Genomic DNA, 18,530 nt, shown 5'->3' with positions numbered 1-18,530 from the left:
GAAAGAAAACTGAACCTTCTGGTTTGGGTGTATTACTACCTTAAGCTTTGAGTGTTGAGTGATAATATTCAGGTGTCTGCATATCCCATTTGCAGAGTGCTCAAACTCTGGTCATAATGAAAGTTGGATTCTTACCATATTGACTAAGAACTGTGAACCTAGAGATGCGTATCATTCATTATGCCTTAACTCACCCCTGCCTCACTTGTGGAAGAGAATTGATTACAAGCTGTACCATGAATGCTTTGTTACAGGGCGATACAGCTTAAGATGCAGAAGCATTAAAAAAGTTTCATACGGTGTCAGTATAATACTGCACTACCTATTCCTAACTTTTTTTTTCTAGGCTATTCAGGAACAAATGAAAATCCATGGGCAAGAACCAGTTTCTTTTCAGGATGTCAAGGTTAGTTTTACTGAATAGAGTACTATGTGAAATATTTGAATAAGCATTTCATAATTTACTTATGTTGTATTGTAGTTTCTAGGTTGTTGTATATTTACTTGCAGAGCAGTAGAGATGATCTGACTTGTCCTACTCATAGGTTTGAAAATGTCTTTCTATTCAGCAATTGCTATCTGGTATGCAACTGTTCGAATAGTTTGCTTACTAATAGACAAAGTACCTGTTAAATACATGTTGCTGTGCCTTACACTTAAAGATACTTGGTATGTCTATTTTTTTATGGTTCAGGATCATCCCTTGGGGTGGGGGCGGACTGGTGACTAAAAAAACCTAAAGAGTCTTTAAAACTCTTTATTACTGCCTCCTTTACATTTAGCAGTTTTAGTACTTTAAAAAAAAAAGTGCAAGAGCTTCTATAAAACTTAGCTCATGCAAGCAAGCTGAGTTTCGTGTTGCCACTTCGAGGCCAAAGCCTCCCCAGAAAAGCAAATTCTTATTTGAGATGTGGGAGCTGAGCACACTGCTCCTATCTGTAGCCAATTATTGTGCTTTGTATCTTAAATGGTTTGGGACTTAACAGCGCTTTTTTTTTGTGGATGGGTGTGGGTGGCACTAGTTACCCAAAGATCATTCTGTATATAGTATAAAGTAGCCGTTATTCTGCTCATCAATGCGTGTGGGTTATTTTCCCCAATTTTGACTTTTCTTTCATAGGATGAAATCTTTGATATGGTGAAGCCTAAGGATCCTTACAAAATCTCCCTTCAAGACTTAATCAATAGCAGTCAAGGAGACACTGTTACCAGCATTCTGATCGATCTGAATGGGTTCTGGACGTACGAGAACAGAGAGGTCCTTGTGGCAAGTGATAATGACAACACTGCTGATGTTGATGATACGTGACTTTGAACAGGAGCAGACTGTATCCATAGAGATATCTCAATCTGATGCACCAACTGTTGGAAGCTGGAAACATTTGTCATCTGCATCAATGCCTCTTCCATTTATTCCCCCTCCCTTCCCCCCTCACCCCCCCATATAATATAAAATGTGGTACATACAGGAATCGCAGAACTGATTTCTGAAACCAAAAAAAGCAAGTGCTGTTTAGAAGGTAAAATTTTTTTTTTAAAATAAATATTTTTGGACTTTTTCCCTGTGTACCAAGCCCTATTCTTACTTGAATACCCTATTCTAAATGTGAATTTACCCTGAAAGTAAGGATGTGGTTCTCGGTATCTTCAGCTCTGGCCTGTATCCCCTCAGCCATCCCAAGCCTCCCACTGCTTTCTGTGCGTCTTCCTCTAACGATAGCGCTGTTGAGTGTTCTGCTGTAAAGGCAAAAGTCTTTAGTAAGAGGTGAAGAGGTTAGGCCTTTTCCTTCTATGTGTGTCCAGCTTTAAGTGTCTAACAGAAAGGGTAAGTAACTAACTATTGAACTGACTGAATAGTTACCTAATTCTTAAGAGCTTCATTAACAGAAGTAAAACTGCACTATAGCTTTAGGTCTAGTTAAAACTAATCCAAACACCTGTATAAAGGCTTTCACCAACTTAACCTCCTGGGCAAGTATTTTATATAATTTAACTTAATCGTACAGCTGAGCTACAGCAGTAGTTAAAGCAGTGAAACTCTTTTAACAGAGCTGTAGAAATGTTGCAACTTTCAGATAAAATTACAATAGCTCCAGGCCAGAGGTGGTTGCAATCCTGCATTATTTATTAGTTTGAGGTAGTGCTGAACACGCTGAGTACATTAACAGCTACTTCATGAGATTGTAAGGAAGGGGTAGTTTCAGTGCTTGAATGTTCCACCAGGATGTGTGATTCAGTAAAGATGAAGACAGTGAACAGCACATGCTCCTGTGGGCAGGCATAAAGTTGCAAAGACCACACAGTTTTAAAGGAAAAGCCACAGCCAACTTCCAGTTCAAAAATTATATTAAATATAAAATAACCAATTAATGCATTTACAGAAAAATTAACCCATTATGAAAGTAACCACTTTCAGTTTGCAAAAAACTGAAGGAAGGATTAAGTTAAGGCACAGTGAGTAATACAGTATTTTATACAAAGAAGTTTAAACCCAAGGCAGTGAGAGCATTTCTGATGCAAGAGATAGTAGGGAGAGGAGGAAAGAAACCAACGCAACTGACATTAATTTCTTGGCAGAAAAGCAAAGCATCCTTCAGCTGTAAAGGTTTTACTCTTGAGCGATGTGAGGCTTTCGATCTTTGACAGTAGAAGAACTCCCAACAAGCTGTTTTTCTGTGTATTCCCCAGGCGTTCGAACCAAGCTCTCCCTTGTAAGGAATGATTTTACACAGCTGTCGGCACCCTCCATCTTACAATTCAAAAAGAGGCAAAGAACAGAGTATCAAAACAGATGGACTAGAGCTGATTGAATCCTCCTCAGAAGTTTTTCTGTAGTGCTGGAATGCTAAGGGCAGATGTGAGGAGAAGGCATTTGTGCTCTACAGGACACTAGTTCAGGCAGCAGGTTGTCTGAAATACGTAACTGCACCCTGGAAACTAACAGCCAAGTTACCTGGCCTCTGATGTTACATCAGGCTCCTTAGTTGGTGGTGGGACCGAGGCCGGGGCATATGATGATACCCAACACAAAATTTCACTGAAGGCTATTTTTTAATTTATTTTAGAAATCTCAAGGACAGAAGTAATGTTTCACACGGTAACTAGTGGAGGTTCTCTGCTCCTTTATCTAAAATGATTCTCTATAGAAAGCAACTGGGGCGCTGACATCTGACTGATTGTCGCAAAGTAAACCACTCGCCTTTTACAAGCTACAAGTAGAACAACAGTCATTGCAGTAAAACAGCCTTAATTGGTATTTGGAGCTACTTAAAAGCTCTGGAGCTACCTGTGTTTCACTTACTTAGACAAAAATAAAAATTACTGTTGCTGCAGTATTTTGTTTAAGAAAAAGGAAGAATTTTAAGTTTGGTTTTGTGATTTCTAGTTATTTATGTATTCTGTGCTAGAGGGGAGAAAAACACCTGCAATGGCACATCCCTTACTGGTAACTATTAAACAAATAGTCTGTTTAGGTTAATCAAGTACACCGACTCAGGTAATCCCTGTCCAAAGAGTTTTCACATTCTCTGTTGGTACCATACAGAGTGTCCAGCGCATTGAGTATAATGGAGCAAGACTGTAGGTATTTCCCAGGACCATTCAGAGCATGTAAAGTATGCAAGCAGGTGGGTCTCAATTCTTGGACTTGGAGCGAGAACATCTTACACTGGTACTAGTTCTGTACTTTGCTACAGCACTGAATGGAGCAGCTGAGCACTATTAGCCTCCAAGAGTGCTGGTACTTGTTAGTAAGCTCTTAAGGGTGTTTACAGCCTCCTTCAAATTTTTTTTTAAATTAAAAAAAAGTCAGTGGACCCTTAAATCTAATTAACATTAAATCTAACGTTATCTCTTGTGTTAAACAACAACAGAAAAAAATACATGCATACAACACTGACAATAAATAGGGGAAATCGGACGCTATTATAATGACTTGTGAGTTACAGGACATTGATTCCTATTAATCTATTCATAGAGAGCCGAGTTGCAAACAATGTGCAAATCAGTTTAGAAGTAGGAAACAGCACTGCATCTGCAATCCACAGGTGTTAGAGACACAGCAATGCAAAGAAAAGACATTTTTACTTGCTTTACACAGAAATTAGCTCACACATTCAATTTTCGACCGAATGTTTGTAGTGCAATTTTCATTTTAACTGAAGTGCCAATTTGGCAGAATGCCTCAGCCTTTATTAGGCAGACAGACTGAACAGACATCGCCTAGCTCTCTCCTGATCAATAAGAATGCTAGAAGTTGTATTTCACTGAACAAGTATAATCCTATTTTTCCTGCTTCTTACAGCCAGATTGTGACACCTGCCACTTCCTATTTCCTACATTATACAGAGCTTTACACTTAAGGAGGGACAGGAACTACATCTTGTTTACTTTCCCCAACGGACTGGCAATCCCCCTCATTTTCAAAGTTTACGTTCACGAATGAAGTGCATGCTGTTGCTTCAGGCTGGTCTGTCTGGACAGGAGCTTCAGCTTGTGGCTTGTTCTGCTGTTCCTGATGCTGTCTTTCTGCTTCTTCTGACATCTTGTTTTCCTGTTCCTCCTCTTCCTCCTAAAAATAGATAACCAGATTCGTAAGCTACTATTTACCGCTTACTTACTTACATTCACTTTACGTCTTTCCATAAGAGCACAGCAGTTCCTATTACAAGGCAAGGACATTTGTTCCACTAGAAAACGGTCACTAGTTGATCATAAGATGAGGTATATTCCAGAATTCCCATTATGGAGAAAAAAAAAATCACCAAAAGTGAAGGATTCGACTGTGTTAAATAAACACAGAAAACATGTCACATGTCTAGATAAGCAGTTTTTAGTCAATAGCAATAATGATTGATAGGTCTACCTTCTCTAAAGCTTTTTCTGCTCTTAATAATAAAGACCTATGAAAAATAAAAAATAGGTAGTAAAGCTTTAAATATGTTTCCAATCTCTTCCAAATGAAGATTATTAAGGGTTTTTTTGCATAAAGCACTGGCTACCTATCAGTCATTTCCAGTTATGGTGTAGAACAAATGGTAACATCATGTTCAATTTACCCTTGACCCTTCATTGAACAAGTTTTAGAGTTGGAAAGTATATTCCTAGCAGCCGCCTCTTTACATACGGTGTCCAGTAACTGCTCCGTCCAACTTTCTCACGCTGTTGACTTGAAAATGCATTGCACAAGAGAAACAAATAGAGCAGTGGCCAGGACCAGCCAGTTCTAGGACTGATGAGCTGGTGCGAAAAGGCTGATGGATAAGCGAGCATTAATTGTGCGTCAAATGAAAACTGAAGGCAAGCTGAAACAGAGGTTCCAAAACTTCATTTTAATGCTGGAATACAAATTTCATTTTTTAGAATACCAGGGAAGGCAAGTTGGGAGAAAAGGAGTGCAAGAACCCTATTTCACACACATACCTCTCTCTTCATTCTGTAATACTCATCAATGGCATATTGGTATTTTGGTGTGCTTATCCCCAGAACAGATGCAATCTTTTCCCCAAGGAAATCACACACTAAAATATAAAGAGAAGTTTTCATACGATTAGTATCTAGAAGGAAATTTTTAAGTTTTATTTTAAAAGGTATCATCATCTTTCCTGAATGGTTTTCCATAGTCCTACTTCACTCAAAAGACAAAACCAAAATCTGCTAGGCTAATCTACTTACACGTAATTATTAGCTCAATATACTAATAATTGTTCTTTAAGATAAAGAATGAACAGAAGGAGAAGAACATGGAAATTAATGAGAATCTAGATGGTGGTAGTGTTTGAATTCTACTAGTTTCAGCTTTGGATGTAGGTTTGCTTTGCTAGGGGATCAGTTAAAGGATAAGCCTTTAACTGAACTTTAACTGAAACTTAAGGTTAGACAAAAACACATGGCAACCAGCTGTATCGGCACTTCAGTCTAATGGTACCAGCAAACTAGAGAGTTACTTATTGATATATGCGTACCTCAAGTCAGTAGCAGTTTTAACAATGATGTTCTGTGTTGCATACTAATGGATTAATAAAATATTTAGGTTTCAGCTGTCTCAATTTTCAAGCTGGAGGCCACGTGCAGCGCTACTTTGCTAAAACAGGTAGTGCACGGTCAGAAGTATGAAACAGGTGGGCTTATGTCAGCCAGTCTCTTTATCATGATGATGGCTACAGCACTGGTTCTTGAGTAAAGGCAAGCAAGCAGTCAAATATATTGCACTTCAAATTGCAAATCTGCCCTGAGGATGCAAATGAGTTAGTCATCTTCAGGGAAAACAAGTTAGAAGTTAGCAACTGACTGCTTCAATGAATATTCACAATAACTAATTTTATAGATATCCTGGCATCCAAAGCTCTGTGCAAAAGACCAGTTCAAATTACAAATGTAAGAGGCAAAACTGAAGTGGGAAGAAGGAAGTACTAATCTTCAAATTCATAGAAGACTGCTAAAAAAAGAAAAGCAGTATCTACTTTTCTGTATGAAGAACAGATATGACAAGGGATGGAATTATGCTGTACATTAGAGAAAAAGTGTTTCTAAAAATAAGGATAGGTTAATTAATAGACTGCCGATAGTTTTTAGAAATATTCAAAATTAGGTGTACAAGGACAGAAACTCCACAATATTTGTCAGAAAAACCCAATAAAGATACTTTACACCTTGGGAAGAACACAGACTAGGACAAGCATTTTTAAAACTTCGAAAAATTTTAATAAGAGGTCCACAGGTCAAACAAACTTCTGTACAGTGAGTTTAAGACTCTTGGCAATAGTCTTACTTTTGTTTGGTTTGTAACCTCAGAAGTCTGTTGCAAAGCACAGGACTAGATGTGTTCTTGGGATAATTTCTAGTTGTCTTCTTCATAAAAACTGTCAGTTTAGTTACTCCAAACAGCATTCTTGTCAGATAACATCACACAAAACGGTTCCATACAAAACCTAACAGAAAGCCAATATACTCCCTTGCCGATAGCACCCTATCTCCATCTGGAGAAAAAGGGGGGAAAAAAGTGTTCAGTAAAAGGGTATTTTCTGTTTGTTCTTCCATTCAAGAGTTGTTGATTGAAAGTAAAAAAACCAAAGTGCCTAAGGCAAGAGTATACGTCTCCACAGATTAAAATACAGGTTCATTCGTACTTTTGAAAAAATGGCCAGTAGCTCACAAAGATGATTTACAGTCTGTCAGAGTGACTTGCAATACTCCATTACCGGTTTACCCAAGAATTAAATAAAGCAATACCTGATAAGGTTGATGTGGCAACTCGCAGCATGTGAAACCACAAGTAGGGTCCCCATGTGAGCGTTGTCTGTAAGAACAAGAGTAGTATGAATACGTACAGCTGTATGTTCATGACACATAATAAGACATGCAAAAGCTCAAACAGATTGAGAAGAAAGATCTGCAATGTTTCCTGTTTGCCAGCTACCACAATATTTTTGCTTTAAAATAAGTCTAGACCAGCCATACATGAAGCAAGGTATCACCGTAAGATATAACTACAGTTTACATCTATCTGGAACGTTTGTTTCACTGGTTTTTGTTTCCCACTCCCAGACTTGGGAAATGACAGGCATCCAACTCAATTCCAAGGTAACTTCTGTAACTAGAAAGACCTTTCCATAATGTTCTGAATTCCATCAGGCCAAGAAGTTAAGTGGGTTAACCAAGTAATCCCTCATTACAATGATGAGAGAACTGCAAAAGACTGTTTAAAACCAAACCACACCTTCAAGCAGTCCCTGAGCAAGAGGCTGCTTCCAAGTATTTACAACCAGATACAAATTGTCATTTGGAATTGCACCTGAAGAACAAAACCAGGAACGATGAGGGAAGGAGTTACCGCAGCCCTCTGAGGGAGCGATGAACAGGGCTGACAAGTAAAGGGCCTGGGGTGATGTGAACAGCGAGGAACACAAAATGAACAAAATAGGGATCAAGTGGGGTCACCTCAAGCATTTGCACGTAGGTGAGAAAGTCTCCCTGAAGCGCCTGCACACTAAGGCATGCAGTGTGGGAAGTAAACACGAGGAATGAGAGATCTGTCTGCAGCTGCAGGGCTGGGATCTTGTTGGGATCCCAGAGATGCAGTGGACGGCTCGCATGACTGGAGTGCTGCAATGGAGGGATACAGACTCTTTAGGAAGGACAGGCCGGGAAGACAAGGAGGGGGAGTCGCCCTTTGCACAACTATGGTGTATTCACCACCACGGAGGAAGTACTGCAGCCTCCAGACAAATGGAGATACTTACACATAGGAACTTAAAGAAAATTTAGAAATTAATGGGCATACATAGATTATCCTCTTCACTAAGGAAAGAGGCTATACCTCTTTAAAAAAAAAAAGGCAAAACAAACAACGAGCCATGTAATAAGAAGGAGAAGGGGAAAAGCAGATTCCAATCTAACTGGGAAAAAGCTGTAGGCTCTCGCTTTTGTGAAAAGGCAAACTCAAATTTCATAGTGAACTAAAACATGTTTATAGTTAACAGTCTGTTGTATTCAGGCAAGCTTTTTGTTATGTATTTTCCCCCAGTAAAGATCTCTGTAGCGGTACTCTCCATGTGGAAAGTAGCAATTAAAAGTGTCAGCTTTTATTAAATGAAACCCATTAGCTCCACTCAGTTACATTATGTATTTATAACGTGCTGCTAAAAACGGTTTGATAGCAACCATTTTCTGTGATCTTATTTAATAGATATCTGTACAGGACAATCAGTATTACTGTAAATAATACAGCTACAGAGACTAGTTGGTATAGCCTCAGTACGCACACACACACAAGCTACTAGACTTCAGCGCTTTCCAAGCATAGCCTCTACAAATCAGTGCAGCAAGAATTCATCTGTCAAGCCAGAAACTCAAGTTGGGCAGGCTGAAAAAAGCCAGATGCTATATATTTTTGGCAGTGGGTATGGAAAATGTCCTGCCAAGGTAAGAGTGTAAGCAAAACCAGCTGCTATCCTGCTTGCACAAAAGCACCTCCAGCTTGTTGATTACGTGCTCAGTTGGCAGACAGGCTAACAACAATCATTTCAGAGTTTATTCAGTTGAAGAAGTCAAGAAAAGTACTGGAAAAGCTTGTTGCCACAGGTGCAAATAATGGCATTGATGAGGCTCTGTACAATCCTTCATAACGAGGTGAACAAGGTTAAAGAGCATTCACACAGTGCGCAGGACAAACAGGGGCCTGCTGCGCGGCTGTAAGCAAGAAGCTACAAGAGCCCCCTTAACATCTAAGAGCGAAAAGACAGGCTGAACTTCAATGTGACAGAACTAACTCAGACACAGAATATTCTAACGTGTTTGCGGTAACACAAACATAGGGAAGATCTGAGGCTCTGCAGACAGAGAGGTTCTGTCTATTTCTACTGTTCCCCAACCACCACTAAAAAACAGTTTGGTATGTTAGGAGCACTTCTGAGTTCAGCTTGATGGAAACCTCTGCTTTCTGACAAAGCCCAACCAGACACTTCTTTACCCCCGCCAAGCAAGGCTTTGCCAGTCCCCTCAATTTAAAAAAGGAGCATTCTTTCAAGTGTCTCAAAAGGCAATATAAAACCATGAGAGAAGCGACTTCACACAAATTCAACAGGAGAAAGGAGATGCCTTGGAGAGTAAGCCACCGAGAACAACCAGGAACAAGGGAACACATCCAAGGAATAATCCTCCTTCCACCCCCTCCCCTTACTTCCTCAGGGTAAGTTTGGGTGGTTTCCCTGAGCACCTGGGAGCCTGAAGCAGGAATTGAGGTAAGAAGAGGTACTGGAGAAAACCAGAACCATTCAGGTGATATGAACAGGGCCATTAGGCAACGGCTCAGTACAAACTAACCCTACTCCATGAAGTAGCTTTAATGCATTGAGCGATACTGGAAAATGGTACCCAAGTCAAGTCCTACTAATGTTCAGTAAGAACCACATACCCAGATACTGTATGTCAACCTCCTTTGGCTAGAGAAGCCTTAATGTTCGGTCTTTAATCAACGCAAGGACACAATAATACTTTATTTCTTGACTGGAAACAAGGGGCAGCAGTATGAAACACAGGACACTGGTTTATTATAAGGGGACAGTATTTCTCCTGCCATCAGCCTCTTTAGTATACATTTCTACAACGCTTAATTATACTATTCAGCTATCCTGACTTTATTTTGTTGTTTAAAATGGAAAACACCATGGTTATGGCAACTGGTTTTTAAATTACAAAAATTCTTAATGTACAATTTTAATCCAAGTGCTGCATTTTAAGGAGAAATGAACATAGTGGATTCAACCATTGATAAAACCAGGAGGGCTCTGGTCCAACAACAGAACATGATTTTGTTTCCCAGTATGGGACTGCCGAAAGGAGCACACGCGCTCCCTTGAACTTCTGAGTGCACCATGTTCCTAAACAATCCACGTCTATATTTATTTTTGCCAGATTTCAGTCCCTAATAACACTTGAACTTTCCAAAGAACAAAGGGTTTCTTTTTTGCCAGAGAAAATGGCAAAATAAGGAAAAGAATCATTTCCCGATTTAAGAAAAAACAAATCCTGTGTTTAAGAGTTAATATACACCACCAAATAGATATTTTTCCATTGTTTACTGTGCCAAGATGCATTTTAAATTAGTTTAACTATTGACTGGTAATTGCTATAATAGTTCCTTCAGCGTATGCACCATGTAGAACTGTGGCATCTAAGACAAGCCAGTGAAAACAAGATCAGAAACACACACACCACCCTCCATCAAAAAGCTTCTACCATATTATGAGTAGCTATTACTTGGTCAGTGACTATTTTTCTCCCTCATCCCCAAATTCTTAAAAGAAAATTAGAGTTCAATGGTCCTCAAGAGAGGACTTTTTGCTATTTGAAGTTAAGCTCCTTTTAACTACAGGATATCAAGATAATCTTCCTGCAAGAATGTCTTTCAACCTTTCTAAGCACTGAAGGTTAATAAAATTAAATCTCTTCTGGAGCTTTGTTGCAGAGATGTTCTCAGGATGAATTCTAAGGTTATCACCAACAGTTATACGGCTTACAGTTGTTCTGCAAAGACTTACACTCCACCTTCTGCCTACTCATGTAATAGGTGAATGCAACAAAGAGTTTATGGCAAGTGGCCCCCCAGGGATAAACAGAAAGGTTATCTTCTGGAACAGGTCAGAGAAGTTTAATTACTACAAAATAAAGTTTTGGTGGACAGAAGCAAAAGGAGATTTACATGTAAAGTGTAAGCATCCAAATTTTAGGACAGAATAGAAGACTCAGTTAAAATTAAAGCATTTATGTTATTAAAGCATTTAAAATTTAACTTGAGAACACTCAGATAATACTCAGACTCAACTCGTTCTTAAAAAAAAACAAACCACAACAGAATGGACGTTCCAGTCCAAGAATGTTAATTAACTGAGTGCTGACCTATAGAAGTATCAGAATCATTGTTTCAAAGCAAAATTTAAGACCCAGCTATTTCTGAGAATTTGCTTTGTTATGAGTGGCAGCAGTCCGTCACACTGAGTGCTTTGGTTATCATATTACCAGGATATATACATGTTACTTTGCTTAGTAAGAAAAGACATTGTCGTTGTCTGCTTAGCTCTAAAACACAATTAAACCAAGGTACTTACTGAAGACATTTCTTTACAACACGGCAAAATATTTGTTTCCCTTAAACTCATTCAGAAGCTGCCAGGATACCAATACCAGCTGAGCTTTGAAATTTCATGATGCAAAGTTTCTATTCAAAATATTAAATGTGCTTTTTCTAAAAATCAATTGGACCAGAAACAGCTATTACTTGCAACATACTTTTTCATATCCCAACTGAGATAACAAGTTGTAGACATGCTGGTCTCAGCAAACTGACTATTTAATTGCTTTTATAGAAATCCTACAATAAAAGTATTTTTAAGGCAGCTGTTGGCTAAAACATCAAAGCTCAGCTTGGACTAACATTTCTTCAATTGACTGGCTCAGCTGGGATACACGAAGCATGCAGCAGATAAGGTAAACTTCACTTAATGGCAACCCTTGGTCTAATCAAGTTTATTCTGTCAAGGTAAAAAGCAATACATAATAAGGCATACTGTGCTCAACAATAAACTATTCTGGTTTGAGGGGTCCTTTTATTAAAAAGTGTGATAAAAATTAAGGATTTCATAAACTATAAAAGGAGAACAAAGCAATCTTAACTGTGCCATACAACATATTTTTTGGTATTCAGAAAAAAAATCCGTACTAGGAAAGCAGGAGAACGATCACACAGCATTCCCGGCTGTTGTGCACATTTGAGGGCTCTTTAGTTAAGTGTCTGTTTGTACAGCAGCATGCACGTCTCTGGCCTCACAACACGTACATCAAGGCTCGTGAGCCTTCCATCGCTGCACCACAGTGGAACTCCTCTACTGAGAGGAAATGGCACAAAAAATTACACAGATCTGGTCCCCTGCTAATTATAGTTGGGAAAAAATCTCTTACACATCCATGGATATCTGACATGACCTGCATAGTGGGGAACAGATCTGACTCTGAAGCTACCTGAACATTACCATAATATTCAGTAAGTTTCACAGTTCTTGCATTTCTTCAAGAAGATCCTTAGGGAGGAAAAAAAACTCCAACACCCAGCAAGGCAGCTTAACATCTACTCATTGTTTGTGAGTATAATACATTTTTTTTTCAATCTATAATCTTCAGGTGTATTTTATACTGATGATATCCTACCTGCTCTCAGACTGTTACTTTTCGTTGTATACAAGAACTGCCTAGCAAGAAAGAGATAGCAGTACCATCAATCTATCCAAGATGAAATGCAACAGCTTCACCTGTGAATGTAGGAACCCCGATCCCAGCTGAATTCCCATAGTCTCACTGCAGTTCAGTCCTCAAACCACTTCTTTTTTTCTTCAAGATAAATTCATTTTACAGAGGGAGAAAAAAAAGAACTGATTGACAGTCCTTCCCAAAGCAAACCCCTTACGGTTCATCACTTCTTCAGAAGAGAATGAGCAGAAAGTCAAACTCTTCACTGCAGTCCCTTCAACACAGCCAAGCTCTCCCAGGATGGATCTGCATATAAATAAATACAGGGCCTACTACTGTACAGTAAATAGAGAGCTTCAACCACAACACTTCTTAATCATGGATTCCCAAATGATGGTGCAGAAGTCATTTTAACAGCAATGCCAAGTAGGAAACAGGGCGCCGGTTTCCGTGCATGCGAAGACTCTTACCTGAAGCGTGGGAACAAGCAGCTCTACACCGGCATCTGCCTCCAGCGTGCAACCAGGCAGGACTAGCTGCTGCACAAAGCAATGACTCCCGGCTGCCTGACCGCACCGCATCACATCAGGAAGGACCCAGCCAATTTCAGAGTCTCCATCTCTAGCTCAGTACAGGCAACCAAGCCCAGAGAGGGCCAGGAAGGGAGTCCCGCCAGCAGGCAGGGAATAGGACTGCAGACTCAATTTATTGGGGTAAGAATTGTTGTAGGAGGGTAGAGAAAAGAGGTGGTTGGGACACCAGTTCGTGGGGTGTCATAAAAGAAACATGAGACTGGGGACGTGGAAAGATGAAGAGATGGATGCGGATCTTCTCTGGGACTGACTGCCGGAGGGTGGGGAGCTGCTGTCGCCAGCGCTGGCACGCACAGCTGCGAGCTTTGCAAATACACTATCACTACAAAATGGATTGTCGGACATGGCAACAGAACAAAATGGATTATACATTTCATTTTACCTCTAAGTATAGATCCAGAATCATTGACAAAAAGGGAAACGTATTTTAGCAGCTACAATACATGCTATTGGAGGCAGCTTTAATTGTTGAAACTCCACGAATTTGGACCAATAAATGGGAGACTCCATTCACAGGTCAAGCAACATCTTAACAGCTTACAAGACAAATGAACGTTACATACATGGACTACGCAGGTCCTTTAAAACCTGTTTTTGATATATCATGAATTACACCAGTTTTCCTTTATTTCTGCAAGTCATCCGTTTCTTTCCCTTCTATACTCTTTTAATTATATCAAATTGCTGGTATGGTAACACTAAACTACAGGTTCAACTCTCCACTGTCACCAAACATAAGGAAACAAATGCCTTCCCTGCACATTTTTTTAAACGACAGTACAAATCAAGGAGACACCAAGCAAGTATTATTAGAAGGGGAAATGCTGCAGAGGATGGACTAGAACCGTGAAGAAATTAAACCCGTTTCTAATTAATAGAGCTACTTTAGTGGAGGAGGACTCCAGGACAAAACTTCTCAGGAATACTTCTCACAGATTTCTCAGCCCCTAGAGCAAATCAAATTAAGGGAATCTTTAATACTAAATACCAAATCAGATTTGTGACACAAAAATTAAAGTATAAAATGTGTGTAGTTACCCAGTAAATCAGAAGTAGCAATTTATCAACTAAAATACCTACAGGATCTACAGGCGGCAACAGGTCTTTTTTCTCTTGTTCATCTTCCTCTTCATCTGTGCTATATTCTTCCATTGTTTCTCCACTTGCAAAATGAATAACCCTCCTTGGAATTTTCTTCTTCTTTCCTATGACACCCAGCTCCACATTCTCAAAGCCTCTATCTCCATTTGCAAGTTGCTATGAAGAAGAAAAAAAATCATTATCTCAAGTAGATGCTTCAGGAACTGGAAAAGTTCCCCCTTAAAAAACTTCATGAGATATTTAAAATATTTTAGATTGATTAGCATATACAATAGACGTTTGCAAGAGCTTGGCTGGAAGTAAAGGTAAGACTGAAAAATTATTTTTTGCAGATATGTAAAAACTGATCTCTTCACTAAAAATAACAAAAAGGTAAGCGCCTTCGCTTCAGCATAGACAGGTGGTATTAAAAACATCTATTCCGAAAGAGAACTGTGTTACGTAGGAGTTTCTTAGTGGGACACTTTAAGTAATTTGATGAGCACATAATTGTTAATATTTAAAAGTATCATTGGTTTCGAAATGAGTATCTAGTGAAATTAATCGAGTAGTTCATAGGCTGTAGCCACCTCTTTGCAAGCTTAGACAGACAGCTCTAGCACAGAAGAGAACCGAATGAAGGATAACTAAGCACCCAGGGTCAAGCTTTAAAAAGATGCATCAAGGAATCTGCCTCTGTGGGCTTTCATCAGCAACCACGATTAGTACAAGGGACCATGCTAAAAGAACAACACTCAGTTTTGTGGCTAAGGACATATAAAAAGAGAAGTACAATGTCTGTTTTTGTTCTTCCAGCTGCTGAATACTACAATGCAGCCTTTGGATCACAAGCATTAAAAAAATATATACTTCTAGTTCAAAGGCCAATCAATAATTCCTTAGGCTAGCAACTCCTGCGGCCAGAGAATTTTAGTAAGGTTTTGTATTGTATCTATCAAAACAGAGCCTTCACCTTGGTAGAGCTTTTAGATAGTACTGCATCAAATGCATAAAGCTGTTCCGAAGACACTTCTGTCATGCAGAGAAGGACACAGAAGTTCGGAAATGCCAGCCACATGTTTTTAACATACCACGAAGGTTTTTAAAAATGCACGAGTTCATGTAATCTGAAACTGTATCGTAAGGAATGAGATATGTGTACGTGTACACAGAATTCAGGTTGCATAAAATGGGCACATTCCAATTTTCGACTTCTTGCCTATGCAAACGTAATGGTCTCCACAGATCACAATTCAAAATTACTAATAAAAATACACAGTTTATCACATAGTTTTAAGACATCCCTTAATCGTTGCAAGTGCAGCATCACCATTCCCATCTCTTACACTAGATTACATAAATCAGCTTTGCAACACAAACGGGCTCGGTTAGCTGGGAAAGCCAGTGGGCAGGGTAGAGAGGGGCAGGAGGGGGCCGTGGGGAGCGAAACGGCTTCCTTCATTCCAGGCAACAGATTTTTCTCGTGCCCACAGAGAAGAGGGAGGGAAGGTAAAGATCACATGCTGAGCTCTACCATGTGGAGAGGGAGCGCACACATTCATCGTCTCTCCTAGCCCTCGTACCACCGCTTCTCAAAACTGCAAGTCATTTCAGCTTCCCCTAGCGTTTCTTTAGCTACCGTGGCACGTTTTGGGCGTTTTCCTGGAGGAGCAGAGCAGAACCAAGTGGCAAGTTTTCAGTGGGGTAATTCAGCTGAAACAGCATTACGTTTTCATGCAGAATTACATTTTCATGTAGAAGGACAAAATTAACTATCCGGGGCCCAGAACACTCTCTCCGCTGCGTATCCGCTGCCTTGGGAACAAAGCAGGAGCAGAACAGTAAAGCTAAAAAAATACGAATGCTGAAAACAGTGAAACAACCTAAGCACTGGGAGCACTCCTTGCTGCCGCTATAAAAGCAGACGCCACTTACTGCAACTCAGTTCTGTATTTTTTGGAGCAAAGAGCACCACAGAATCAACCTTTTATGAACATTTCCCGCTCCTTTATTGGCATCGTACAATGATGCCATTTTTCATGTTTAGTCACAGTGCTGAAGAGCACTATTTCTTGCAACACAGCATCACAAATATTACTGTGATTAATAACAGTGAGCAGCATGAGCCTCTCCTACGAGCTCCTCTGCGTCTCTTAGCCTGATTTTGGCTTATTTAACTGAAATGCTTCAAACATGTTTTAACTTAGAAAAAAATTTGCAGTTAATAGCTAAAGTTTAAAAAGCAGGCTTTAATTTCCTGCACACCCATCCTACACTCCACTTACACTACCTACAGTAAGCAGCTCCGCATAGCTGGTACTGGTACAAAGTTTCAGAAAAATGCAGCAGTTCAAGACAGTACGGATTCATTAAGGAACGATGAATCCAGTTTCCCTTAGTAATGTGGTTCAGAGTCCTAAATTATTAAATGAAATAATACGTCAGCTGTTGCTTTGGTTATTACGTAATCAACAAACCTGGATGCAGGTCTTAGTCATCACTAGCATTTGTCCTTTTAATTTTTACATGCACAACATCAATAAAAGCCAACTCTCCCAGCTGCAAGCAGAAAGTTCAGCACCAGTAAATTTTATTTATCTTTCCAAAACTGTTGCAATGCAGATCTATTCTAGAATTGTCTAGAACTAGAGCTAGACTCACTTTATAGCTCCAATGTTACAGTGTCTCCTGTTTGAGGCTTTGCACTTTTCACTGTCCTTTACAAATTTGATCTTCTTTTCCAATTCAAGAAGTTGTTACAAAGATCATTCTTCTAGTCCACAGCTTTGGTCAGGTTGCCACCTCATTTTCTTGCCCAGGCTCGTCCCTCTCCAACACGTTATATGGGTCTTGAAAGACTCGGCATTTGTCTTAACCTCATGCCATGGCAGTATTTACTTTGGCTTCTGTTCCAGCAACTATTAGACATGAAGGCCAGTCACCCTTGTGCTTTCGCCACACTAGCTAATGCTTTTAAGGTACTCGGTGAACAGTGTGAAGCAACTTCCTTTTACTTTTAGACGGCCTCTTGGAATTTTTGTTGGCTTTATGGCACCCACACAAACCTCACCTTGTCAGGAAGTCAGCATCTGAAACTGCTGCTCCGTGTTTACCCTCTTTACACCCACTCTCTTATCTCACCCTTTGGCCAGAAACAGAGTGAGCGCAGGGCATATCTTGGCGGTGTTGGTACAATACCTAGCACAATGGCATTTCAGTCCACAACCAAAATGCCAAAACAAATAAACTACAATTAAGGATGAGGTGTGCCAGGACACCTGCAGGTGAGCTAGGAGAGCTCACACAACTAATATTAGGTGATGCAATAACATAAAGTTTCATCAAGGAGAGGAAGAAGAGAAGCAAAAAGTAACAGGGAGAGCAGACTATTCACTCTGGGATCTTTTAATCTGTCAGACTCAGGTATCCTTACGAGAGCTTATGACCCAAAATGCCAAAGTCTGTGGTGTCCACTCGCCCTCAGAAAGATGAGTAATTAAATTTGCGCAGATCTACTGACCTGATAGTGCGAGTTACTAGAAGGCTGGTAATAGTTAATGAGAAATATTTCTACCCATGCTATCTTGCCTGCCTTACTGATTTCATTTGCGTAACTTTTTTTGGCTAGGGGTTGGGGGGGGGGAGTTTTCATATTGCTTGACTTTCCACCCTTGTGTTTCAATCGAAATTAAACAGTACGAGTCTTTCTGAAACAGAAGACAACAAAATAACAGAGTCAGAGGACATCTGTAAGAAAATACACCCTCGGAATAACAAGCCCTGGAAAGGCACCAGAAACAGTGAAGGTGCAGTGCATAAAAACACCCAGTGCGAAGCCAAGGCCGCTGCGAGGGACGTCTGTAGAAAGGGTAGGAGAGCTCGCCAGGCTACAGTCTAATTAAGAGCTGGTGTCCCTGACCATCTCCAACGCCTTCGCGCACTTGACAGCGCGGAGGGAAGCGGAAACCTGTCTCGATTTAATATTTATCAGGCTCGTTTGTAAGAAGCGTTATCCGCCGGTGAACAGGAGACACCTGAGACACGCATGCCCGCCGCGCTGACTGTAATTACAGAGCGCTGGAAGGAAGGAAGAAGGACGGACAGACAGACAGGCCT

At 40.0% G+C, this 18,530-nt stretch overlaps 2 protein-coding genes across 2 annotated transcripts in view; one reads left to right on the top strand and one right to left on the bottom strand.

Moving 5' to 3' along the window:
• PPP2R3C (protein phosphatase 2, regulatory subunit B'', gamma) overlaps positions 1-1,559 on the top strand; it is a 17,531-nt gene extending 15,972 nt beyond the window's left edge. Inside the window, exons 13-14 of the mRNA XM_009319462.1 lie at positions 347-406; positions 1,121-1,559. Coding sequence (XP_009317737.1) covers positions 347-406; positions 1,121-1,309 — 249 coding nt within the window. The 3' untranslated portion in view covers positions 1,310-1,559. The remainder of the gene's footprint in view (positions 1-346; positions 407-1,120) is intronic.
• A 1,767-nt stretch (positions 1,560-3,326) lies between these two features.
• FAM177A1 (family with sequence similarity 177, member A1) lies at positions 3,327-15,976 on the bottom strand. Its single transcript, XM_009319460.1, is given in 5 exon segments — positions 3,327-4,570; positions 5,422-5,519; positions 7,231-7,297; positions 14,415-14,617; positions 15,949-15,976. Coding segments are annotated over 5 exon segments (609 nt in total). The 3' UTR covers positions 3,327-4,357.
• Between the last annotated feature and the right edge of the window lie 2,554 nt (positions 15,977-18,530).

The sequence above is a fragment of the Pygoscelis adeliae genome, unplaced genomic scaffold, assembly GCF_000699105.1.
Source record: "Pygoscelis adeliae isolate BGI_AS28 unplaced genomic scaffold, ASM69910v1 Scaffold71, whole genome shotgun sequence".
Taxonomy (NCBI): Eukaryota; Metazoa; Chordata; class Aves; order Sphenisciformes; family Spheniscidae; genus Pygoscelis; species Pygoscelis adeliae.
This window is presented reverse-complemented; position numbering and strand designations above follow the sequence as displayed.